At 39.7% G+C, this 27,936-nt stretch overlaps 4 pseudogenes and 2 gene segments (V, D, J or C); 3 read left to right on the top strand and 3 right to left on the bottom strand.

Annotated features, from left to right (window-relative positions):
- Nucleotides 1-242: 242 nt before the first annotated feature.
- LOC146363531 (Ig kappa-b4 chain C region pseudogene) lies at nt 243-12,328 on the bottom strand (annotated as a pseudogene).
- LOC146363527 (Ig kappa-b4 chain C region pseudogene) lies at nt 9,346-24,105 on the bottom strand (annotated as a pseudogene).
- Nucleotides 16,766-17,351, top strand: LOC146363530 (Ig kappa chain V region 2717-like). The segment is given in 2 exon segments: nt 16,766-16,921; nt 17,029-17,351. Coding segments are annotated over 2 exon segments (375 nt in total).
- On the top strand, nt 19,822-20,408 carry LOC146363529 (immunoglobulin kappa variable 4-1-like). The segment is given in 2 exon segments: nt 19,822-19,891; nt 20,101-20,408. Coding segments are annotated over 2 exon segments (360 nt in total).
- On the bottom strand, nt 22,349-24,069 carry LOC146363528 (Ig kappa-b4 chain C region pseudogene; annotated as a pseudogene). The gene is made up of 3 exons (XR_014799208.1): nt 24,013-24,069; nt 23,631-23,751; nt 22,349-22,938 (listed from the first exon to the last, which is right to left on the bottom strand). The product of XR_014799208.1 is annotated as an Ig kappa-b4 chain C region pseudogene (transcript).
- A 2,638-nt stretch (nt 24,106-26,743) lies between the features above and the next one.
- On the top strand, nt 26,744-27,336 carry LOC146363526 (Ig kappa chain V region 3547 pseudogene; annotated as a pseudogene).
- Nucleotides 27,337-27,936: the final 600 nt, after the last annotated feature.

Below are 27,936 nucleotides of genomic sequence, written 5' to 3'. Positions count from 1 at the left end.
CCCAACAGGAAATATCACCACAACGTCCCACATGATGAAAAAATATTTATAGCAGAAAGCAGCTGTTGGTGATTATATTATTGTTTTTTAAAGTTTATAATCTGATGTGATACAGCACATGTGATTCTCTCAGTCAAAGTTACTGAAGCAGAGATTTTCAGTGTATGGAAGCATCACTGCTGAACCTGAAGGATGATTATCAGACAGAAGAGCAGCTGAATGGAAACACATGAAAACCACTATTTGAAGACCTCAGTTTTTATTTGAAGTATTAAAACCATCAACAGTGCCACAAGCATGAAAACATGAAAACTATCAAAGCAATACAGACACAGAGGGAGCAGACTGAGAGAAGCTGCAGACTAAAGCCAGTATCAGAGTCCCAGTGAGTCAGCTCAGGACTGGGAACACTGGTCTGTCATCAGAGTCTCTGAGAGTGGAGTGTGGGAGCCCTGGGTGGCCTCACAGGTCACAGAGCCCACCTTCATCCACTGGTCTGCAGGGAGCCTCAGGGTGCTGCTCCAGCTGTAGTGGCCGTCATTCTGCAGCACCCCGGGGCTCCTGCTCTCCTCCCAGCTGATGCTGCCACTGCCATCCACCTTCCAGGACAGACTCCAGTCTGAGGGGAAGCCCTTGTTGGCCACACACATGACTGTAGCCTTCCCCTGCTGCAGCTCCTCACTAGAGGGCGCCAGCACGGTCAGGGAGGGGGGACTCGACCCACTGCAGAGAGAGAGAGAGAGATGTTAGAGAAACTGGGAGTTTGGGTGAAACTGCTCTCCTGCTTTTCCACTTCCCTCTCTGAGCTTGGTAACCATGGTAACAGACAGGCTTCACTGCTGAACCATGGCAACAGACGAGTTTCAGTACCAAAGATAAAAATATTAAAGCGTTTCTTTGACTTCTGATGTCCTCGTGTGTAATCTGTGAACTATTACTTAGTTCTATAATTAGAGATAAAAAAATCAGAAAAGTAATTTGTTAGAATTTTGTCAAAAATCTAAATTTAAACAATTTAGAATATAAAACAGAAAAAAAGCATAGACTTGTTTTTTCATTTCTTTGGGAACAATAAAACTTAATGACACATTAAATCTCATAAACTGAGCCCAACTCAGTCAGCATGCTGTTACAGCAGGGGTAGGGAACTCCAGGTCTCTAGAGCCGGTGTCCTGCAGGTTTTAGATCTCACCCTGGGTCAACAACCTGAATCAAATTATTAGGTCATTATCAGGACTCTGGAAAACTTCAAGACATGTTGGGTGTGTCCCAATTCAGCGTCTGCATCCTTCAAGGCCGCATTTGAAGGCCGATTATGTCACAGCGACATGATGAAGGCTGTCCCAATTCAAAGGCTGCTCCAAATGCGGCCGGAAAACTGTCCTTCATTTCTCCGAATTTGAAGGATGGGTCAGGTGTAGCCTTTGTGGCCCAACCTATTCCAGAATTCATAGCGCGGCGATGGGTGTGGATAATTTTTTTGAAAAAAAACGGCGGATGGCTGAAGCGGAGCGGGCGAAGAGTAAACTGTTAAAAGTATGTATTGAATATTATGTCACTTATTTATGTGCAAATGTTTAATAACGAAGAACATTAAATATTACCGTCGGCAAAGTTATGTGACATTAGCGATATTTGTACTTCCAGCGTTAACTTGGTTTTAAAGCCTGTACTTTAAAATATACAACGTTCAATAGTCGACCTTAATCTCACAGAGAATGTGATGATTTTGTGGATAATCAAAGTCAGTCATATATCCACAAACACAACAAGCTGAAAGTCAGTGATGCTGCTCGGTTTGCAGTCCTGAATATCACGGCACAAGCAGGATTCACTGCACTGTTAATGTTAGCTATGTTATATTGCTGCCTCTGTTCGGTGGTGTCGAGCCAAACGGACTTTAATGTGTGTTTGAACGAGCTGACGGTTCACTCGTTAAGCTGAAAGAAAGATGCTTTAATCACAGCAGTCACACATGTGTCCACTGGACCATCTGGGAACTCTTCTTGTTTAGCACTCGTAATAACACAAACACTAAATCCTCCTTCTCTTGTGCTGTTTTGTAGCAGTGTAAACACCTGAGACTGTCACCTGTCTGTCTGTCCTGCACTCTCTCTCTTTTTCTTTCTCTCTGATTGTGGAATAAAAGTATGAACATGTGTTTATAAGTTACACTTGTGTTTGAATGCTGCAGCTTATCACACATTTGATTTCCATGTGTGACAACTGCAAGTGTCCAGAGTGAGGACAGATTGAAGGACCTAGGGCTGGGCGATATATCGAGTTTTTTAAAAATATCGATATATTTTTATACAAGATATAAGATGTGACAATATCGTTTATATCGATATAGTCTATGTTACATTATAATTATACTTGTGGAGCCGCAAGTTTGCCTCTCTTTCGTCCACTTTTGTCTCTACGCAACGTTACTCCGCCTCGCCTCTCTCCTTCACTGAACACAACTCCCCCCCCCCCCCCCCTCCCCCATCGCTTCACCTACAGGCAGCGACAAGATGGACACGGCAAATCTCCGTTAACGAGTTACTGCGCATCGCCCCGTGCGTGGGGCTGGACGGCGTCAACGTGTTAACGAGCTAACCACGCTAACGCCATGCAGCCCAGAGGGACTGCACGGCCAAAAATCCTTTCATTTTCTCAAAAGTTGACAGCGCGCCTTATGTATGAATTCTGGTTGTGCTTCATGACCGCAAACCAATTTTATGTGGAACACGGCGCTCAGCAAGCTGTTAAAAAATGTTTTAGTACGACTTTGGTAAGCTACGGAGCTACACCGCTTGATGGATTGTCGGAGCATTACGGCTACCGAGGAGCCTCGCGGAGTGATACGTACTGTGCTTCAACGTAATATTACAGTATTGTGTGTATATAAGGACCATAAATGGCACCTGTAAGAGACGTGGTTACAGAGAGGATTTCAAATTCAAGGGTGTCAGTCATGCAGTAGAAGTTGGGAATAGAGCAGCTGTGAAATCTGTCTCTTTGTTATTATGCTCAGCGTCTGTTAGTTTACATTTTGACTGCACAATTGTGAGCTCTTTGTTATGCACAAAAACAACATTGTTTTCTTTTATTTATGGAGCATTATTATTTAATAAATGCTCATAATTTATTTTTGAGTAATTTTTTCATGTACATCTATGCTGTATGTTAATAAAAGTGCCTGTGTGACATCTGGGACACAGCTTTGACTAAGAACTCTCTTTTTGTTCTTACTTTATGGCTTTAAAAAAATATCGAGATATATATTGTATATCACAGGAGTATTTGGATACGAATGCCATTTATGATAAATTTCAGTCTGCTTACAAACCCTGTTATAGTACTGAAACGGCCTTGCTCAGAGTCCTCAATGATCTCCTTCTGATTGCTGACTCCGGACGCTCTTCAGTCTTGGTCCTACTAGATCTATCCTCGGCCTTTGATATGGTAGATCATAACATCCTATTAGCGAGGCTTGAACACACAGTTGGCATTGGAGGTGCCACCCTAGATTGGTTTAAGTCATACCTCTCTAATAGGTCCTTCTCGATCAATTTTGGCCCTTATTTCTCCTCTGCTGCACCTGTCTCCTGCGGCGTGCCTCAAGGATCTGTCCTTGGCCCCCTGCTCTTCTCACTGTATATGCTCCCCTTAGGCGCAATCTTTGAGAAGTATAACATCGCACATCATTGTTATGCCAACGACATACAGATGTATTTCAAGCTAACTGATGATCCCTCTATGTCTTTGTACGGCTTTCGCGAGTGCATGCGTGAGGTCAAAAATTGGCTCGCAGGTAACTCTCTTATTCTAAACGACAGGAAAACGGAAATTATCGTGTTTGACAGTAGAGTCCCCCGTGGCCAACTCCGTGACGCCCTCGGTTCCTTTAACAGTTTCCTCACCGACACTGTTAGTGACCTGGGTGTATTCTTGGATAGCTCTTTTAAGTTCGATAAACAAGTGTCTTCTGTTGTTAAATCTTGTTTCCATCAATTGTGTCTTATTAGCAAGGCCAGACATTATGTTCCACATAGGGACCTTGGAAAGCTTATCCACGCCTTTGTGACATCTAGGTTGGATTATTGCAACTCACTTTACTTCGGTCTTAACTCTACTCTCCTCCACAGACTCCAAATTGTTCAGAAAACAGATGCTCGTCTCCTTACTGGTAGTGGACAGCATGTCTCTATTACCCCTGTCCTTGCTGATCTGCATTGGCTTCCCGTTAAGTACCGCATTCAGTTCAAAATCCTGCTGCTTACCTTCCGAATTATTAACAATATAGCGCCAAGCTACCTCATTGAGTTACTTAGATCATACACCCCTACTAGAGCATTAAGATCATCTTCCCAGTCACTCTTGGTACTGCCGAGATCTCGGCTGAAGACTAGAGGTGACCGCGCGTTTGCCTTGGCTGCACCCGATTTATGGAATAACCTCCCCATCGCTATACGCGAGTCTGATTCCATCCATTCCTTCAAATCGCGGTTAAAAACCCACTTATTTAGCCTCGCCTTTTCTACCAGTTAACGCTTGCTTGATAGTTAGCTTAACGCTTATTCTTATCTTCGGCTTATTCTTAATTACTTTTATTTAAATTTTAAAATTTTTTTTGACTGTTTTATCCTCTACACTTAGCCTTCTTTTATGCTTTTATATGCAATTCTTTTGCCTTCGTGTGTTTTAATGCCATTCAACCTGCTAGAACGTTTTGGTTTTTAGCCCTCATCCTTCCCTGTTACTTCATCTTACCCTCTTGCATGTTAAGCACTTTGGTACACCACTGGTTTTTAAATGTGCTATATAAATAAAGTTTGTTGTTGTTGTTTGTTGTATATCACCATCCAGCTAAAAAAATATCGAGATATGAATTTTGGGTCATATCGCCCAGCCCTAGAAGGACCCACTGCTGCACATCATCTGTGAGGCTTTGCACCCCTGATGATCCACCAGGACAAACTCAGCAGTGTGTGAGGAAGAGGAGGAGGAAGAGCCAGCAATAGTTGACAGATGGAGAGAATACACAATGCAGGAACTCCAGCAACACTTAAGGGAAGATGACCAACATTAATAATTGACCAACGCGTTTCGGCTTGTGGCCTTCATCAGGGTCATAGTAAAACATCGCAGAAAATTGCTTAAATACAAGACAGGAAACAGAAAAAAATTCAAATTAACCAATCAAAACTTCATAAATGGATCAGCTGACATATAACAGGTAGGTATTGGTTAATTGGTTAAGTCACGCCCAAGTAAATACTGGACTAGATCATTAATGGTGAGGACCGGGGGGGAGGAGACCTATTCCTTAATGTTCCCTGTTTGTGAAGGACTGCTAGAAAAGTGTAAAATAACTAATGACTGAAACCAGCCCACTGAAGGAACAATGGACTGGGAGGTCAGTTCCTCACAGCAATCACAGCATTGTAAGATGGCGAAAGATGTACCCTTAGGCCCCCTCCTCGATTCAGAGATGGTCTTTCCCTTTTCACAATGCTGTGATTGCAGCCATTCCCCAACTCTCTGTGAATGGTACTCATGGCCTTTGATCAATGGTCATTGACTAGTGGTCTTTGATCAGTGGGTTTTGGTCAGTGGTTGCTGATCAATGGTCATGAGAATTTGCATAATTATGATTAAGGAACTGACCTCCCAGTCCATTGTTCCTTCAGTGGGCTGGTTTCAGTCATTATGCAAATGTACTGTTTATAAGATTTGGGGAAACCTGCAGTCAGCTGAGACTGAAGAAGTCACTTGGATGAGTGACGAAACGTTTCTCCCACAAAACGCTATGTCCAGATGAACAGAATCAATTTGTCTTCTATCGGAGGCCTCCGAGGAATCAAAAGAACTCGGCGAAGTGTTGATATTACAATAGTAATTTAAATTTTCAACAAAGATGAAATAAAATGGATGGCAAATTATTTGCAAATACTTCGGGAAAAGGTTAAAACAAGGAAACAAAAATGTACCATCTATGAACTGTTTTTGAAGATAAAATTATCAAACAAGTTTTAAAAATGTGGGTTTCAGTGAAAACAAAATGTTCAAGAAGATTTTAGTTTGAAGGCAGAATATAAACTATGATAGTAAATTGCATAGTTATGAGATAAAATGAAGCATTATATAAGATTATAAAGTAAACATTAAAATATATAATTTGGTTTCATAAATGAGTCAAATGTATTTACAGTTAACATCCAGTCTGCTTCCTCGACTAAAAGTCGACCACGGTGATACAAACTCATTGAGCCGCCGTACAAAAACCTCTGACAGTAGAGAGACACGGCTCTCTGACTCTGAAACAAACAAACTCAACAAAATCATTCACTGTTTGAATAATTAAAAAAAAAATAAAAACTGAAAGAAGAAATGGTGCAACAATTTTCCAAAATTGCTCTTTTTAAAATATAATATGAGGCAAATATTTTGGATTTCAATGAAGTGAATTATTTCATGTAATATTTCATGTTTAACTAATGATTTAAATTACATATTGATCTATATCTTTGTACTACATTTCCAGAGAAATTTCGTGAAATTACTGCATTTGGACAACAAGAAACAAGAAAGAAATGTTTATTCATTTCTAATGAAATTATCCTGAGATCTAAAGGAACATTTCTCCCCTAAAATCAGGTCAGATTTAAACAAATCACCATTCACCTTCCTAATTATGCTCCACAAAACATCCTTCAATGTATTTCTCATTATTATCATGAAGTGATTGATTTATTGATAAACAGCATCATCAGACTGACCCAAGTCTCTGTGTGACTCAGTCAGATGATTTCCATAGAGAGGCACTTTGCATCAGCAGCACCATGCTCCAGTGCTCTGGGAGAGTTTATAGTCCTGAGAGTTGAACACTGGATGACTGACAGCTGTCCTTCATCACAACAGAAGCCACAGAAATCCTCCTCATCAAAAACATGACTTTGATCTGCGTCCTCATCTGGACTCTCCTCTGCTGCTGCTTCACAGGTAAAGTCCAGAGAATCAAACTCCTCTCCTCTATCAACATCTGTCCCTCTGAAATGAAGCCCACAAAACCATGAAGCTGCTTTGTGTTTTTGTCTCTGTATCCTCAGAGTCTAAACCTCAGGTCCCAGTGACTCAGCCTGGAGCAGTGAGCTCTGCTGTGGGAGGATCTGCCACCATAAAATGTACAACTGGACAGAATGTTTATAGCTCCAACCTTTTATCCTGGTACCAACAGAAAGATGGAGGAGTTCCCAAACTGCTCATTTATACTGCTACCACTCGACAATCAGGGATTCCAGCTCGTTTTACAGGCAGTGGATCAAACAAAGATTTCACTCTGACCATCAGTCAGATTCAAGCTGAAGATGCAGCAGTTTATTACTGTATGGGTGCATTTGATAGCAGCTACTGGGAACCGCGCACACAGTGAAAAACAGTCGTACAAAAACCTCCCTCAGTCAGACTGAACAGAAACTGAAGTGACTGCTGCAGCTGGAAGATACTGCAGAGACTGATACAGTTCACTGAGGACACACACACACACACACACACACACACACACACACACACACAGCATTAACATTGAGTGTATTGCTGTAAATTAAAAGACCACCAAATACTTTGAACACACAGAAAACATCAGTAGATAAATTAAGTATTTATTAATTAGCTGCTGTAGAAATTTAAATAGTAAACTTTTGAATCCAGCATTCGTTTCCTCTTTCCCATCATTGCTTAGACTCCACTTTGTTAATTGCTTTATCAGAGCATAACTTTGAAATCTTTATTTTTGTCAAACTCTGTGCTCCAATAAATTATGGTCAGTTCTTCAGCATGATTTGTCCTTATCAAAGTGAAATGATTTTATTAGTTTGAATCTTAGGTCTTAAATTTTAAAGCAACATGAATAAATAAGGAGCTACAGAAAAACCACATTACTGCTCACAGACGTTCCTACATGATAGAAAACAAATAAGTTTAGAGTTCAGAGTTATCTCAGCACAGATGTGTTTACACATTTTAATATTATTTTACCTCAGACTGAATAAGAGCTGAACTGACTGCTGCAGAGACTGATGGATTTCCTCCAGATTTACCTTAAACAGCATCATAACCACTCATAACAACACTATTAATAGAAGCAGTAATAAACATGCATTTCACTCTTTATACAATGTAATCAGAGTATACAATGAATACATTGTAACTGTATTTGGTATCAATAAACACAGATTTGTGGGTGATTGTGATTCATGACTTCAACTTGGAAGCTGATCTTCTCTGAGCCGAAGACTCTGCCTCTCATTCCACTTTTCAAAGTCGTGCCAGGTGGTCCTTGGGCACTGTTCTCGGCTCGTGCTAGGACATCCGACTGATGCCTGTTGCCTCTGGTTCTCTGAGACTCTCACCCTTTGGCTCTGGGTGCCCCATCTGGGGCCTTCCTCCTTCTCCTGCTGTGGGCTCCTGGATCTCCTGGATCTCCTGGATCTATCGCTGTCTGCCTCTGACACCCAGGAGGGCATTATTGCACCTCCCTGCCCTCATTATTGTCTACCTTTTGTGACAATGACACACACCACAAAAAGATTGTTAATTTATGTATCTGTGCATTTTCATATCTTTGTGTTCCAGGTGCTGTATGTTTTTGTTCCCTTTGTTTTTTCTTACAGGTGCAGCAGTTGGTGACACATTGTTGGACAACACGACAACAGGCAGAGGAAACAAGAGGAACCATAGAGAACTTATAGAGCTGGTCTTGGAAAAGCAACATGTTTTTGGCACCACAATGCATTCAGATCATAATTCAGATTGCATAAACTGCCAGACATGACAGGATTAAACAACATATATTAATATTATGTTTCTGTACAGGAGTGTTTGAGTAAAGTAGCTCAGAGGTAAGGCAGGACAAAACCATTTAAGAATTTAAAAAGAAACACAAAAACATCAAATTACCAGGACAATGTCTCGCTTTCCCATTTTAATATCATGATTCAAACAGGAATTAAATGCAATTTGTAAACATTTAGATATAAAATTAACTAAACTGAAGCAAAGTGGTAAAAAGTAAAAGTTAGAATAAACTGTATTCATGTCTGACCTCAAACTTTTCCAGTCAAGTTTTTAAATGTTCTCATTTTATTTTCATTATATTTATAGCTTTCAGGCTCTCGGACGCTAAAACTTTAAATACACTGATATCCTGGAAAGATGAAATGGATATGGATATCGTGAATAATTTAATTAAGTGCTCACTCAGGTTAAAACACCATCACATGAGACACATCACACTTCTACATCTGGCTGGCTCTGTGTATACTAATGTTTTTTATTCAATGTCCTGTCATGTTTGCTGTATGGCAGGCAGGATGAAGTTTCCTGGATTCAGGATTCTTACACGGAAACAAATTTAAAGAGGCAGCTTTATTTGTTGGGAAATAATGCACAAAATAAACATTTACGAAAAACAAACCAAAACTTGAACATGGAAACTAAGAACTAGACTCTGGGGGACTAGAGACAGAAACACTAGGAAATAAGGAGCATGGAACTAGGAATGATGGACAGAAACATGGAGAAACTTACAGCACATGGGACAACACGACAACAGGCAGAGGAAACACACAAGGGAATGACACACAGGAGGAGAGCACAGATGGAAATAATCACACATAAGGAGACCAAGGGGAAGCAAGACTGAAAACTGAACACAGGACAAGGACTATCAAAAGAAAACAGGAAGCATGACAAATATGTAGATGCAGAAAAGACACTGTGACTGGGGGAACAAAAACAGAGACAGACACTAGACACTGAGACATGGAGACATGACTGCCTGTGCAACAGAGGGAACAATAAACATGGAGACAAGAGCTTATACACAGGCTTGAGATCGACACTGAGGGAGGGAGAACTAGGATCACTAAGAACTTAAGAAAAAAGATAACCAAAACCCTGAATAAAAGTAATCAAAGAATATAAATTAACAACAAAGATAAAACACTGGGTCACAGATCCAGCACTGTGACATGTCCGCTTCTAAACAGGACTTTTTTTTACATACTTAGCATGCTAAAACAAAAACAGAAGGACAAAGTATTGTTTAAAATACTAATTTAAAATTGATTTATTTCCAGACATCCAGTCTGGTTCCTGAAAGAAAAGAGTTTGTATCATCATGGAGATTGAGCTAAAACCTCTGACTGTAAAGAAACACAGCTTTCTTCTTAATCGTACAATTTGGTTGTCTGAAATCAAAAATTCAAAAACTGTAATAAATAAATGCAAAATAAGAAGGCATTTTACTATTTTGGTATTATATCCACATTATCACATGCTGATAATCTGACAATAATGATAATAATGAAACTATACATGCATCCCATCCTAATAATTTTTCAACATTTTCAGATTAAAATGTAGATCATAAAGCAGCTTTGAGAGTAGAAATTATGAAGAGCACACAGATAATCTATGGTTGACATGACCTCAACAGCTTATACAAAAATGTGGGTTTAAAAATATGTTTAAATATTTTCACTGCACTTTACACTCGCTGTGTTCTGTTGACGTTTTTTCTTTTGGTCTGGTTTAATAAATGTTCCACAATCTTTATTTTTTAATGTGCATTTATCAAACTCACAGAGTCAAAGAACATGTTTCCTCGTTACATTTTTATTCTTTTAAGAGTTTGAAATATCAGCTTTACAACAGACACAAAAGGATGAAACTAGAGGAGATTGTTGCTATGATTGTTGTCATTATGAGATGAAAATATGACTATTTAATGAGTTTATTTTTTAAATCTGCAAACACAAAGAAACAGAGAGACAGAAGAAAAACAGCATGAAAGACTCAGTGATTGACATCAGGACTGGGAACACTGGTCTCTCCTCAGTATCTCTGAGACCAGAGTCTGGGAGCCCTGGGTGGCCTCACAGGTCACAGAGCCCACCCTCCCCCACTGGTCTGCAGTGAGCGTCAGGGTGCTGCTCCAGCTGTAGAGGCCGTCATTCTGCAGCACTCCAGGAGTCCTGCTCTCCTCCCCTCTGATGCTGCTGCTGCCACTGCTGTCGCTCGTCTTCCAGGACAGACTCCAGTCTGAGGGGAAGCCCTTGTTGGCCACACACATGAGCGTGGCCTTCCCCTGGTCCAGCTCCTTGTTGGAGGGGGGCAGCACTGTCAGGGCGGGGCGGGTATCACCTAGGAAACACCAATCAGCTTAGAGGACAGGAACCACAATTTGAATTTCTCCGTTAAGAAGTTTCTGTCAGGTGTTTTTTCTGCTCCACCAGTCATTCACTCACACATTGTTTCACTTCCCTTTAAGAAACCTCTCATGCATATCAGCACAGAGAGAATCATCACACAGTTTGAGCTGAAATATGTTCAAACTACACTGGAAATAAAAGAAGCAGATGTGGAAACATTTACAGCAGAAGTTTGGCTTTAAAATGATTAGAAGTCTAAATCATGGACGACTGAAGAAATGAGTGGACACAAGCACAGAGCAGCTACTCATTCATATAGATTTGAAATGTTATTGAACAGCTCACATGATTTCAAACTAAATCTGAAACATCTGACACGATAAAAACATCAGAAAGCAAACTTTAACTCATCCAAACAGCAGCTGATGTGGTGGGAATTTACAAACTAATCATAAGATGATGAAGTTTACTCTTATCTACATATATTTTACTGTGACAGAAATGTAGATTAAACAAGAGAAACTCGCAGAGCTCATCTGAATTAGTCCAGTAAAAAGGACAAACATCAAACACTAAATTATTTTAAATAAAAAAAATCTTTTGTCTCATCTAAGCAGTCTAACAAATAATTATTAAATAAAATGATAAAATATTTAATAAAAAACACAGTTTAATTAACTTACTTCCAACATCCAGCCTGGTTCCTCCACCAAAAGTCAACCACAGTGATACAAACTCATTGAGCCGCTGTACAAAAACCTCTGACTGTAGAGAGACACGGCTCTCTGACTCTGTCAGACTGAACTAAACCTACAAGCCCTCAAAATACAACTTTATCATCAGAACCAGAAATAATAATTAATACTATCAAACATCCCAGATTTTCATTAGAAATTGTCTTGAATGTCTGAATAAAAATTTCCAAAGCTGACTTTGTTTCTTAGGACAAAATTTATGTATAAAATAATTGTTCAGTTACAGAAAAAGTTTCCTAGCCTTTCATATGAAATTAAATTAAAGAAAAGAGAAAAATGAAAGAAAAGAGAAAAAAAGCTCTAAGGCTAACTTACGTCCAACATCCAGTCTGGTTCCTCCACCAAAAGTCCACCACAGTGATACAAACTCATTGAGCCGCCGTACAAAAACCTCTGACTGTAGAGAGACACGGCTCTCTGACTCTGAAACAAACAAACTCAACAAAATCATTCACTGTTTGTGTAATTTCATTCAATTCAATTCAATTTTATTTATATAGCCCCAAATCACAACAAAAGTCGCCTCAAGGCTTATATTAATATGATAATAGTGTAATTAAAACAAATAAAACCCATTACAACAATATTCAAAGAATATGACTTCAGAATGTACATTTTACAGTTTTCCACATGTTCTCTTTAAACCTGAGACTTTTTTCACAACTCTAATCCCTGAAACTAATTCTCAGCCTACACTTGTCATGGTCCTGGGTCTTTTGACCCAGCGTTTTGTGTTTATCATTATTATGATCGTATGTTCTAGTTTATTCTGATTATGTTTTCGGGTTAAGATGTTCTAGTTCTTTGGTTTTGGTTTCTGTTCCCGGTCAGTATCGTGTCCCTGAGTTCTGTCAGTGTATATTTCCTGTTTTACTTTGAAGGTCTGTGTCTTTGGTCAGTGTGTCTAGTTTTGCTTCCCTTGTCTCGTTCGCTCTAACATCTTCCAGCCGTGCTTCCCTCATGTCTCCTATTCCCTGATTACTCCACTGTGTATTGAAGCCCTGTGTTTGCCTTTCCCTTTTCGTTGTATCGTTAACGTTGGTTCACCCTCATCTTACGCTGTGTTATGCCTGCCTAAGTTTATTTTTGTATCTTTAGTTTTGTTATTTTAGAGTTCACCATTAAAGCTGTTTTGACTGAGTCCTGCGTTTGGGTCCTCGTCTCCTGCCTGCACACAGCGATCCATGACAAAATTTAAAAACACTTCTGATTCATGTAGTTATGTTTTTAATTTCACAAAAATATTAAGTTCTGGAAAGTGTACCAGTATTTTTTTCAGAATTTTTTTATTTTAATTTCCGAAGGAATATGTTCATTGTTAAGACCCTGCCTACACATTTTTTAAAAAATGAGTTTTTATTTCTATTTTGGAATTCTGTCTACAAATAATGGTGTTTTAGGAATTTCAGTCTTCTCTTCTCTCTAGAGAAGACTGTGCTCAGTGCTGTTGGTTTAAGCCTTCTAACTGGCAAATATTGCGATTCAATTCAGGTTTTATCACCATGTGTTGCTTTGGTTTACTTTTGACATGTTTCTCACACACACACGTTTTCAAACGACTTCACTGACATTTATTCGTGAACACTTAAATGAACTTCAGTAAATGTTTCCCCATCACTGCTTTTCTCAGTTGCTTTGGTGAAAGTCTTACACCAGGAACGTCATTCTCACCACTCTTAATGCAGCTCTCAAAATATGTAAGGCCTTTTTCACCACACAGACTCATCTATGCAAAAGACACTTCATAAAACACTTTCACCGTCGTTTTAAGACATCAAAACAGGGTTTTTTTGTTTTGTTATTTTTCTCAAAACCTTACCTACTTTGGAAAGAGTACTGCAATAAATGTAGGCCTAATGTCACAAGGGGCCAAAGGCCTGTACGAAACTGGACTCAAATGCTGGACCACCTGTGGAGACGGTTGAGTTTGCTTTACACAAATCTTTATTTGGCACAAAAACACAGAGTTATACTTGACGTGGGATTCATGACAAGAAAACGTAGCGTGGTGGCCTAAGGTGGCGTGGTGATCAAGAGGGAGAGAGGAAAAGGGGGTTAGTGGGTTCACAGACTTCTCCAGGTGTGACTGAATTTTAAAGAGGAGTATGGCTTATGTTGCAGGTGGAGTTGGTGGTACTTTGAGGGGAGTAGGTGAAGGTCCAGGTGAGCTGAATAGATTTAAGATGGGCTGACCTGAGCTCCAAGGGATCCTGTGAGAAGCAGTGGGAAGAGGGCAGCAGGTGTGATATTGAAATCCTTCCCAGGAGACGGAGCATGAAACTGCAGTGAGTATGCCCGAGTGCATAGACTTGGGCAAGGAGCATGAAGCATGGTAGCCTGTTACCACCGAGGGTAAGTTGGCAAAGTAGCAGTGAAGAGACGGCAACGCTGGTCTTAAATATCTTGAGCAGATTGGCTCCATGTGAGGAGATGACGGCTCTGCACAGGGGCAGACACAGGAGAACATGGACTTAGTGGAAATTTACCACAAATTTACCTGATGTTTTTTTTGTATTTTTTTAACCTTACAAAACTGGTGAAATGGAGAAAAGCAAAATAATACTCATTAAACTATATGTGTCAGGAAAAGAAAATGTATACAATCTGAGACCACAGCACCAACTACTGTATAGTCCAGTGAAGTCATACTGCATGTGTTTATTAGGTTATTAAGTACACCTGTTAAACTGCTTGTTAATCCAAATATCAGCCAATCACATGTCAGCAGCTCATAGCATTTACACATGTAGACATGTTGGACACAGCCTGCTGAGGATTAATTCAAGCATCATTAAGAAAGATAATTAAAAGTGTCATGGTTGTTGATGCCAGACAGGCTGATCTGCTGGGATTTCTTTACACAGCCATTTGTAGGGTTGATGGGGAACGGTCTGAGAAATGTTGATGTCAAAGGCCAGAGGAGAATGGTCTGAAAGTTTTGAGTTTATAGGAAGGCAACAGTAACTCAATCAACCACTCGATACAAACAAGACGCAGAAGAGCATCTCTGCAAGCACAACATGTGACCTTGAAGCAGATGGGCTACAGCAGTAGAAGACTGCACTGCAGGGCCTGTCACCTAAGAACAGGAAACAGGTTATAATTCACATGGAGTGACCAAAATTGAAAGAACAAAAACAAAAACACGGTGCTCCAATGGCCTCCACAGTCACCAGATCTCAGTTAAAGACAGCATTTTTGGGATGTGGTTGAAAGGGGTGTCCAGCTGGCAAATCTACAGCAACTATATGTTATACTTGTTGAATCTATGCTAAAAAGCATTCAGGCAGCTCAGAAGGCAAAAGGGGGTCCAGCCCGGTACTAGCGAGGTGTACCTAATAAAGTGGTCTGTGAGTGCATATAGTATATGTTTTTGTGTAATTACAGTAGCAGTGCCATGGCATGGACGTGTGACACAAGACTGAGATTATGCATTTCTAAATGTTTCAACTTAAACGTCTTCTGAGAACATGTGTCCATATGTGATTATAATTGAAGAGCAATTTCACTGCTTTGAAGTAATTTGAGTGGAAACACTAATGCAGTGTTGGACAGTATTCAGCAAAGTGACAGATCTGGAGTTCTGTCTGACAAAACTGTTTCAAAGACTTGTGAGATTCAAGTGGATCAACAAAGTAACAAATCCCTTTATTAGTGTAGAAACAACAGCAGTGTGTACGTGTGTATAAAAACAATGAGAAAGGCTAATTTATATTTATTTATTTATTTATTTAGGACAGTGCATGTTAATGAACATAAATGTAAAAAAAAAAATTACATGAATGTAAACATGCCAGATTATAGCCAAAGGCTAATTTCCATCTGTTGTCCTTAAACAAAAAAATAGACATAATAATTCATCATTCATTCATAATAAAAACTCCATCACCAAACTTACACATACACACCATTCTGTTCCCAAATAAAACATTAAAACTATACAACTCATACATGATCACACACTTGATTTGTCCATAACCAATTTGATTGGGGAAAAGCATCACTGATTTGAAACTGCAGCAAACTGACAGAAACTGTAATATGTGTTTGAGGTGGATGGTATTGGAGGAAATCATGTTGTTTGAACCATATTTAATTTTGGATCACAGCTATCTGAATGGTCTCCTATAGCAACATTTTAAAATTTACATTGTCATCAGAAACTTTAATAATCAACAACATCGCAAACAAAACCAATAAAATGTTATGCTTAATTTAAAAATGTGTTTCCAATAAGTCCAACAGCATGTCTCACTCAATAGTACTTTACATACAGTGAGTATAACTGCATTCATACAAATAATATGGATGGATATTACATTCTTTCCAAATACCAGCACAGTGGCACAAGTGGTTTAGAAAACACTTTCTCCACAAAGTCTATTGTATTCCCACTGTGAAGCTTTCAGTTCTGTCACATGATCTTCACCAGCAAGTAGAATTTACTCAAAACGTTACTTGATTCAATGTAACTGTATAAATGTAAGTGTGACCCACCACTGTACACCATCATAAAGTCACTGACTAAATGCTTTGCATGAAATATTTAATGCTACAAACATGAACGAAGGAATTCAGAAAAAATATGAATTTCTTACTTCTCTACATCTTGGCAAAGAGCAACTGTTAAATGAACTTATTTTAAATATAATCAGTTAGTAGTTCTTCAGAACCCATCAGGATCTACGTGGCGTACAGAATGTTGTAAAAACATGTAGTGAAGTCCAGACCTTTACTTTTTCACATTGTGCCTTTAAACTTGGTCAGATGATTTCCATAGAGAGGCACTTTGCATCAGCAGCACCATGCTCCAGTGCTCTGGGAGAGTTTATAGTCCTGAGAGTTGAACACTGGATGACTGACAGCTGTCCTTCATCACAACAGAAGCCACAGAAATCCTCCTCATCAAAAACATGACTTTGATCTGCGTCCTCATCTGGACTCTCCTCTGCTGCTGCTTCACAGGTAAAGTCCAGAGAATCAAACTCCTCTCCTCTATCAACATCTGTCCCTCTGAAATGAAGCCCACAAAACCATGAAGCTGCTTTATGTTTTTGTCTCTGTCTCCTCAGAGTCCAGAGGACAGATCACAGTGACTCAGCCTGGAGCAGTGAGCTCTGCTGTGGGAGGAACTGTGAGCATCAAGTGTCGGACCAGTCAGAATGTTTATAACAACAACTATTTAGCCTGGTACCAACAGAAAGATGGAGGAGTTCCTAAACTGCTCATTTATGCTGCTAGCAGTCGACAATCAGGGATTCCAGCTCGTTTTACAGGCAGTGGATCAAACTCTGACTTCACTCTGACCATCAGTGGAGTCCAGGCTGAAGATGCAGCAGTTTATTACTGTCAGAGTCTTCACTATCCTAACAGTCAGTGGGTGTTCACACAGTGAAAAACAGTCGTACAAAAACCTCCCTCAGTCAGACTGAACAGAAACTGAAGTGACTGCTGCAGCTGGAAGATACTGCAGAGACTGATACAGTTCACTGAGGACACACACACACACACACACACATACACACACACACACACACACACACACACACACACACACACACACACACACACACACACACACACACACACACACACTTTACCATATTCTCCATGTTCTTTAAAGCGACCATGAAATGATTTCAATATTTTAAACCCTGTTACAATATCCATGAATGAATGAATCTCGACAAAATGAAAGACAGTCTTTCTAATGGAAAGTCCAAAGACAGCAAGACAAAACATGAGTGACCAACTAACCCTACTATACCAACATGAACATGCAGTATATAAAAGACATAACCTATAAAATCTGATTAATGTACATTTTAAAGATGCAAGCCTCCATCTTCATTTCCAAGTTAAGTACTGTCTGCAATGTTGCCTCCTGGTAGTTCAATCCCCTCAGTTCTGGCTACCTTCCCTCTCTTTGTTACCATCCGACTACACTTCTCCAGTCCGAACGACATTCCAATGTCATTGCTGTATAGCCTGGTGGTGTGGATCAGTGAATCCATGTCTCGTTCACTCTTGGCATACAGCTTGATGTCATCCATGTACAGGAGGTGGCTGACAACTGCTCCGTTCCGTAGTCGGTATCTTGTCAATGATCTCACTGAGGGGGTTCAGGCCTATGCAGAACAGCACTGCTGTCCCCACTGCTGTGGGGACAGAGCATCTCCTTGGTAGATCCCGCACTTGATGGCGACTTGTGCTATGGGCTTGGAGTTGGCCTCTAGTGTCATAGGCCTTCTTGTAATCAATCCAGGCAGTGCACAGGTTGGTCGGTAATTTAGTAATTTAATGTTAGTGTCGGTAATCGTGGTTGTAGGTATTGTCCGTAGTGCTGCATTAACATCATCTAGCAGACCTTCTGAGGGTACTTCACGTAATCTTGGTAACCGGCTACGGGGGGTCCAGGTTTCAAGCTTGGCCATGATCCTATCTTTCAGGTCAGTTCCTCTCGCACTCAACGATTCTCACCACCCTTGGTGGCGTCTCCCATTTTGACCTCAGGACTTCCAGGCCATACTTGGGACAGGTGTTTCTGTATACTATGCCGGCCACTTGGTTATGGCGTTCCATGTATGCCCTGCCTGCTAGCATCTTGCACCCTGCTGTTATGTGCTGGATTGTCTCTGGGGCATCTTTACACAGCCTCCACCTGGGGTCTTGCCTGGTGTGATAGACCCCAGCCTCTACGGATCTTATGCTCAGAGCTTGTTCTTGTGCTGCCATGATTAGTGCCTCTGTGCTGTCTTTCAGTCCAGCTTTGTCCAGCCACTGGTAGGATTTCTGGATATCAGCCACTTCCTCTCTCTGCCGGTGGTACATACTGTGCAGGGGCCTGTCCTTCCACGATGGTGCCTCCTCTTCCTCTTCTTTCTTCGGTTTCTGCTGCCTGAGTTATTCACTGCTGAGCACGGGGTCGGTTGGGGCCATCTTACTGATGTATCCGTGGATGTTTGTTCCCATATATATATATGTATAGAGAGAGAGAGAGAGAGAGAGAGAGAGAGAGATATCTTTTTTTTAAAGTACAAAGTGTTTAAAAATAGGAAAATTTAATGGTCTTAAAGCATGAAACAAACAAAAAGCAAAAGTGGAGCTGAATAATGAGGTGTGGGAGCCCTGGGTGGCCTCACAGGTCACACTGTGAAATGGCAAGAAATGAATCTTCTATGTGCTGTGACAGAACATGAACAGTAAACAGATCACTCCCATTTTTCACTTTAATATCACGTTTGGAGTCCAGCCGAACGTGGTAAAAGTGGTAAGCCCCGTTGAAGAACTGAAAAGCATAGTATTTATTTTGGCACACAGGCCTCCACTCAATCGAGGATATGATTTATATATATGACTGTTAAACAGAAGAAGTTGCAATCATTGATAGAAAATAGCAATAGGGGGAAAAGGATTCAACCTGAAGAGACATAAACATGGCAAAGAAATGTGGTAGGATCTAAATCTCAAACACAAGCAAACTGCCTTTTTGTTGCAGAAATTTAAACCAGCAAAAACAGGATGTTCAAGGCAAAATGTTCAGAAATCTGAGTCTGTCTCAAAAGATTGCCCCTGACTCCATGAACTCTTCCAGTCCATCTTACAGCTTTTGATTTAACATTGTTGAGTCTCTGTCTTTGTTCAAACTTAAGGCCCGTCTTAAATCCATGCATGTCTATATTTATTTGTATTACAATTCATATTTGAATTATTTCACATTTTCCATTTGATTTTTTTTTTAATTCAAATTTTTCTCTCCACTAGATGTCATGAATGATTTAATTATTCAGCAGAGGACAGCTGCAGCTGACTGACTCTGTGTGTTTGCATATGTGTCAGTGGCTGTCCAGGCCTTTCAGAGCCACTCACACACCAGCAGCACAATGATGATGTCACTGACTCTACTGCTGGCCACCCTGGGGCTCCTTGTTCAGGGTGAGACTCTCTGTGAAAACTTCAGCATGCAGCCAGGTTCACCACAATGATGTTCTGCTATGATGGAGAAACTCTGAAACCAGCAGCACTGACCTTCTTCCATCTGTTCTCCATTTTGGAGAAATGATCCTCTAATGTTTGGATATTCATCATCTTTGTTTAAACTGGGTTTTTCTCAATAACTCTTCTTCTCATTTTCATGTTTTCAGGTTCATTTGGAGATGTCATCCTGACTCAGACTCCCAAAGTTCAGTCTGTTGTTCTAGGACAGACTGTCTCTATCAGATGTAAAGCCAGTTCAAGTATGAGTAACTACCTCCACTGGTATCTTCAGAAACCCCCTGAAGCTCCTAAACTGCTTGTTTATTATGCAACAAGCCGTCAGTCTGGAGTTTCTGATCGTTTCAGTGGAAGTGGATCTGGGACTGACTTCACTTTGACCATCAGTGGAGTTCAGGCTGAAGATGCAGGAGTTTATTATGGTCAGCAGGGTTACAGCCGCCCGTTCACACAGTGAAAATCTGTTGTACAAAAACTTCTCAGCTGAAGAGGAACTGATCTGAAGCAACAGCTGCAGAACAAACTAAAAGACTGGGAGGAACGATTACTTTAATATTTACTGTGGAATTTCATTTGTGTGCACTCACAGTTTAACGTTCATAAATTTATTGAATACGTTGTTAGTAACATGAAAAAAAAAGTGATGTCCCCGAATAAAAACATAAATGTTTAATGAGTCACAGAATACGGACACAACACTGGCTCCAGATTTTTAACATGTGAACATTATTTTTAGATGACTATTGTTCTCTGTAGTCCACCAGTCTGACTCATTCTTAGTTTCTACATTTATAACAATGGACAGTCTGTCCAGAAAGAGGCTCGACCTACTACAGAGAGAGAAAATAGACTTTAGAGAAACTGAGAGTTCAGATAAAAAGACGTAACTGGAAGGTAAAATATAACAAGCTGTTATTAACAATACAAATGCTGTTGTCAGTGTTTCTGCACTGATGAGCAGCTCTTTTCTATTTGTAAGCTGTTAAATATTTAACTGATCCTTCTGTGGAGCTCAGCTGCAGTCCTTCATCACACAAATCCAAAAAATCATTGTAGTCACATCACAACTAGTGTCTATAATATTCTAATATTCTGCTGATTAACAAATCAAGCAGGCTGTTATAACAGTGTTTGTAGGGAATGTGTTCAGTGAAGATTTAGCCTCATTTGGACATTTCCAGCATAAACGAATCACTGTTACTGTTGTAAAAACCTAAAGTTATTTAGTCAGTTTCCAAAGTATTAATGTAGACAGAACAAATAATTTTAAGGTTTCTCTTTAAAATAATATCTTACTAATGCTTAAAAGTGTGACATTAATATAAAGTCCCACCAAAATCTGAAACCAATGAAAATAAGATGTGATCATCCTGACAGACTGTGGACTTTGTCTTTTTTAAAGAGGTTTAGTGAAGTGAGTTTCTCTCATTTTGCTGTAAAGACTAGAAGAGATTAACTTCTATATAAGTTGATTGAAGCAGACCTGTAGTCTCTCATCTGCCTGCATTCCTGTGTTTGTTCTGTTAGTCTGTTCTTAAGTGAGTCAGTCATGCAACTTTATTTGTCAATTCTGCCACATGTACAGGACATACAGAGAATAGAAATTTCGTTACTCTCAAACCCTAGATTAAAAAATGCAAATAAAATAATTAAAAATAAAAATTTAAATAAATACAATACAATTTTACATATAACAAGAAAGCTATGCAATATACAATATACAATATTCAAGTAAGGATAAATGACCATGAGTGTAAACCAGGCAGAGTAGTGCAAATAAGCAAATAGTGCAAATGGAGATTAGTAATATACGGTAAGAGATGGTATAACAACAAAGTCTTATGACCACTGTCAAGCTCAATTCTGTCCTCATTATTTGAGTCCAGTTATTGTCTCGCTGCCTTCTGTGAGTTACTCAGCCTCTGTTTTGTGTGCTTTAAATCTCAGACTCCTGATCTCCACCTCATCCTGACAATTAGGGATCCTCAACTAAGTCTCCACCTGCTTCATCTCTGCCACCACCAGCTTCTAGACTCTTCTCTGCTTTGGTGCTTCATCACAGTTTCACTGCCAAATAGTTTATTAATCAAACGTCAGTAAATCTTCACTTAAACTTGATTTAAATGATTTCTGTTTAAACATACAGATGACATCTTGCTCTTTAATTTTACTTATTAGGTTTTAGATCAGATTAAAATGTAGATCATAAAACAGCTTTGAGACTAGAAATTATGAAGAGCACGCAGATAATCTATGGTTGATATGACCTCAACATCTTATAGAGAAATATTTAATATGTGGATTAAAAAATATATTTAACCATTTTCACTGCACATTACACTCGATGTGTCTGTTTACATTTTTATTTTGGTCTGGTTTTACAAATATTACAAAATCTTAATTTTTTAATGTGCATTTATTAAACTCAGAGTGAAAGAACATGTTTTCTCGTTACATTTTTATTCTTTTAAGAGTTTGAAATATCAGCTTTACAACAGACACAAAAGGATGAAACTAGAGGAGATTGTTGCTATGATTGTTGTCATTATGAGATGAAAATATGACTATTTAATGAGTTTATTTTTTAAATCTGCAAACACAAAGAAACAAAGAGACAGAAGAAAATCAACATGAAAGACTCAGTGATTGACATCAGGACTGGGAACACTGGTCTCTCCTCAGTATCTCTGAGACCAGAGTCTGGGAGCCCTGGGTGGCCTCACAGGTCACAGAGCCCACCTTCCCCCACTGGTCTGCAGTGAGCGTCAGGGTGCTGCTCCAGCTGTAGAGGCCGTCATTCTGCAGCACTCCAGGAGTCCTGCTCTCCTCCCCTCTGATGCTGCTGCTGCCACTGCTGTCGCTCGTCTTCCAGGACAGACTCCAGTCTGAGGGGAAGCCCTTGTTGGCCACACACATGAGCGTGGCCTTCCCCTGCTCCAGCTCTGCACTGGAGGGACCCAGCACCTTCAGGGCGGGGCGGGTATCACCTAGGAAACACCAATCAGCTTAGAGGACAGGAACCACAATTTGAATTTCTCCGTTAAGAAGTTTCTGTCAGGTGTTTTTTCTGCTCCACCAGTCATTCACTCACACATTGTTTCACTTCCCTTTAAGAAACCTCTCATGCATATCAGCACAGAGAGAATCATCACACAGTTTGAGCTGAAATATGTTCAAACTACACTGGAAATAAAAGAAGCAGATGTGGAAACATTTACAGCAGAAGTTTGGCTTTAAAATGATTAGAAGTCTGAATCATGGACGACTGAAGAAATGAGTGGACACAAGCACAGAGCAGCTACTCATTCATATAGATTTGAAATGTTCTTGAACAGCTCACATGATTTCAAACTAAATCTGAAACATCTGACACGATAAAAACATCAGAAAGCAAACTTTAACTCATCCAAACAGCAGCTGATGTGGTGGGAATTTACAAACTAATCATAAGATGATGAAGTTTACTCTTGTCTACATATATTTTACTGTGACAGAAATGTAGATTAAACAAGAGAAACTCGCAGAGCTCATCTGAATTAGTCCAGTAAAAAGGACAAACATCAAAAACAAAATTATTTTAAATAAAAAAAATACTTTTGTCTCATCTAAGCAGTCTAACAAATAATTATTAAATAAAATGATACAATATTTAATAACAAACACAGTTTAATTAACTTACTTCCAACATCCAGCCTGGTTCCTCCACCAAAAGTCAACCACAGTGATACAAACTCATTGAGCCGCCGTACAAAAACCTCTGACTGTAGAGAGACACGGCTCTCTGACTCTGTCAGACTGAACTAAACCTACAAGCCCTCAAAATACAACTTTATCATCAGAACCACAAATAATAATTAATACTATGAAACATCCCAGATTTTCATTGGAAATTGTCCTGAGTGTCTGAATATTCATTTCCAAAGCTGACTTTGTTTCTTAGGACAAAATTTATGAATAAAATAATTAATCAGTTACACAAAAAGTTTCCTAGCCTTTCATATTAAATCAAAGAAAAGAAAAGAAAATTACATTAAAAATAAAAAGCTCTAAGACTGACTTACTTCCAACATCCAGTCTGGTTCCTCCACCGAACGTGTACCACAGTGATACAAACTCATTGAGCCGCCGTACAAAAACCTCTGACTGTAGAGAGACACGGCTCTCTGACTCTGAAACAAACAAACTCAACAAAATCATTCACTGTTTGTATAATTTAATAATATTATAATAGTGTAATTAAAACAAATAAAGCCCATTACAACAATATTTAAAGAATATGATTTCAAAATGTAGATTTTACAGCTTTCCACATGTGAAAACATCTCTTGAAACCTGGCACTTATTTTTTCACAACTCTAAACACTGAAACTAATTCTCAGCCTAAAACACTTCAAAAACACTTCAGATTCATGTAGTTATGTTTTGAATTTCACAAAAATATTAAGTTCTGGAAAGTGTACCAGCATTTTTTTCTATAATTTTTTTTTTTTTTTAATTTCCGAAGGAATATGTCCATTGTTAAGACCCTGCCTACACATACAGGGTTTTTTTTAAATGAGTTTTTATTTCTATTTTGGACTTCTGTCTACAAATAATGGTGTTTTAGGAAGTTTTGAAAATTCCTTCCAGGTAGAGAAGACTGTGCTCTGTGCTGTTCTAACTGTGAAGGCTTCTAACTGGTAAACATTACGATTCAATTCGGGTTTTATCACCATGTGTTGCTTTGGTTTACTTTTGACATGTTCCTCACACACACACGTTTTCAAACGACTTCACTTACATCTATTCGTGAACAGTTAAATGAACTTCAGTAAATGTTTCCCCATCACTGCTTTTCTCAGTTGCTTTGGTGAAAGTCTTACATCAGGAACGTCATTCTCACCACTCTTAATGCAGCTCTCAAAATATGTAAGGCCTTTTTCACCACACAGACTCATCTATGCAAAAGACACTTTAGGTTTTTTTTGTTTTGTTATTTTTCTCAAAACCTTACCTACTTTGGAAAGAGTACTGCAAAAAATGTAGGCCTAATGTCACAAGGGGCCAAAGGCCTGTACGAAACTGGACTCAAGTGCTGGACCACCTGTGGAGACGGTTGAGTTTGCTTTACACAAATCTGTATTTGGCACAAAAACACAGAGTTATACTTGACGTGGGATTCATGACAAGAAAACGTAGCGTGGTGGCCTAAGGTGGCGTGGTGATCAAGAGGGAGAGGAAAAGGGGGTTAGTGGGTTCACAGACTTCTCCAGGTGTGACTGAATTTTAAAGAGGAGTATGGCTTATGTTGCAGGTGGAGTTGGTGGTACTTTGAGGAGAGTAGGTGAAGGTCCAGGTGAGCTGAATAGATTTAAGATGGGCTGACCTGAGCTCCAAGTGATCCTGTGAGAAGCAGTGGCAAGAGGGCAGCAGGTGTGATATTGAAATCCTTCCCAGGAGACGGAGCATGAAACTGCAGTGAGTATGGCCGAGTGCATAGACTTGGGCAAGGAGCATGAAGCATGGTAGCCTGTTACCACCGAGGGTAAGTTGGCAAACTAGCAGTGAAGAGACGGCAACGCTGGTCTTAAATATCTTGAGCAGATTGGCTCCATGTGAGGAGATGACGGCTCTGCCCAGGGGCAGACACAGGAGAACATGGACTTAGTGGAAATTTACCAGCAGCTCACCCGGACTGTGACAGCTAATGAGAAGTTTAAAACTGTTTTCAGAAACAAAAATCAAATCTGATGTTTTTTTGTATTTGTTTAACCTTACAAAACTGGTGAAATGGAGAAAAGCAAAATAATACTCATTAAACTATATGTGTGTTCTGTTCACATTATCGACACATCCTCAGCCTGGCTGGGGGGCTTCTTTGCCTCCCTCCTGCTGTGTGCCCAGCCTGGAGGCTGCGGTCTGTGACCGGCTCCCGGTGCAGACGGCTCCCTGTGATAGTGTTTCCTCACCTGGCTCATGTGTGCCCAGCCCAATTTTACGCTTTAAGTGTGCGTGTGTGTGTGGGGGGGGGGGTATGTATGTATCCATGATCGTTTATGTTAATGAGAGTGTGGGGAGTGAGTTGGAGGGTGGGGTGTGCTGCTTTTAACCATGTAAAGCACTTTGTGCTACATTTCTGTATGAAAAGTGCTTTATAAATAAAGATTGATTGATTGATTGATTGATTGATTGATTGATTGATTACTACAGTGCCGTGATCTTCCTCATGATGTGTGTGTTTTGTTAGATTCTTCCCAGTTTAGGTTTTGTGGAGTTTTCTGTTCAGCAATAAAAGCTGCCATTTTGAGTTCAGTCCTGTTTCCAGTGAGTTTGCGTTTGGGTCCAATTCCTGCCTGGACACAGCCGATCATGACAGTTGTGAGCTGTGAGTTGTGGATCAACAAAGTAACAAATCCCTTTATTAGTGTAGAAACAACAGAAAACAATGAGAAAGGCTAATTTGATTGGGGAAAAAGCATCACTGATTTGAAACTGCACCAAAGCGACTGAGAGAAACTGTAATATATGTTGGAGGTGGATGGTACTGGAGGAAATCATGTTGTATCATGCTGTTCGAACCATATTTAATTTAGGATCACACCCATCTGAATGGTGTCCTACAGCAAAATCTTAACATTGACATTGAACTTATTTTAAATATAATCAATTAGTAGTTCTTCAAACCCATCAGGATCTGCATGGGGTACAGAATGTTGTAAAAACAAATGGTGAAGTCCAGACCTTTACTTTTTCACATTGTGCCTCTAAACTTGGTCAGATGATTTCCATAGAGAGGCACTTTGCATCAGCAGCACCATGCTCCAGTGCTCTGGGAGAGTTTATAGTCCTGAGAGTTGAACACTGGATGACTGACAGCTGTCCTTCATCACAACAGAAGCCACAGAAATCCTCCTCATCAAAAACATGACTTTGATCTGCGTCCTCATCTGGACTCTCCTCTGCTGCTGCTTCACAGGTAAAGTCCAGAGAATCAAACTCCTCTCCTCTATCAACATCTGTCCCTCTGAAATGAAGCCCACAAAACCATGAAGCTGCTTTATGTTTTTGTCTCTGTATCCTCAGAGTCCAGAGGACAATATACAGTGACTCAGCCTGGAGCAGTGAGCTCTGCTGTGGGAGGAACTGTGAGCATCAAGTGTAGGACCAGTCAGAATGTTTATGGCAACGACCGTTTAGCCTGGTACCAACAGAAAGATGAAGGAGTTCCTAAACGTCTCATTTACTATGCTAGCACTCGACAATCAGGGATTCCAGATCGTTTTACAGGCAGTGGATCAAACTCTGACTTCACTCTGACCATCAGTGGAGTCCAGGCTGAAGATGCAGCAGTTTATTACTGTCAGAGTTTTCACTGGCCTGGCAGTCAGCTTGTGTTCACACAGTGAAAAACAGTCGTACAAAAACCTCCCTCAGTCAGACTGAACAGAAACTGAACTGACTGCTGCAGCTGGAAGATACTGCAGAGACTGATACAGTTCACTGAGGACACACACACACACACACACACACACACACACACACACACACACACACAAACACACACAAACATACACCTGGACAGATTCAACTTGCACCGTGAAATTTAAATTTTAAATTTATTTAGTTTAACCACCAATTAGTAAATGCAACAGCCTAAAAATAAAAATAATAATAAAAAATAAAAATATACAAATTGATTTGCTGCTATAAAAGCTCACTTTTTATTTTATTTTAACTGTCATGTCATGACTTTAAAGTGAATTGTCGCACAAAAGAAGCTAAATGTCATTTTTATTTGACATACAATGGCTTGCAAAAGTATTCAAACTTTTCCACATTTTGTCACATTACAGCCACAAACATGAATCAATTTTATTGGAATTCCACATGAAAGACCAACACAAAGTGGTGTAAACATGAGAAGTGGAACGAAAATCATACATGATTCCAAACATTTGTTACAAATAAATAACTGAAAAGTGGGGTGTGCGTAATTATTCAGCCCA

This window comes from Perissodus microlepis, chromosome 22 (genome assembly GCF_051167445.1).
Source record: "Perissodus microlepis isolate ML-2025 ecotype Zambia chromosome 22, ASM5116744v1, whole genome shotgun sequence".
Taxonomy (NCBI): Eukaryota; Metazoa; Chordata; class Actinopteri; order Cichliformes; family Cichlidae; genus Perissodus; species Perissodus microlepis.
The sequence above is the reverse complement of the archived record's forward strand: the minus strand, read 5'-3'. Positions and strand labels throughout refer to the sequence as shown.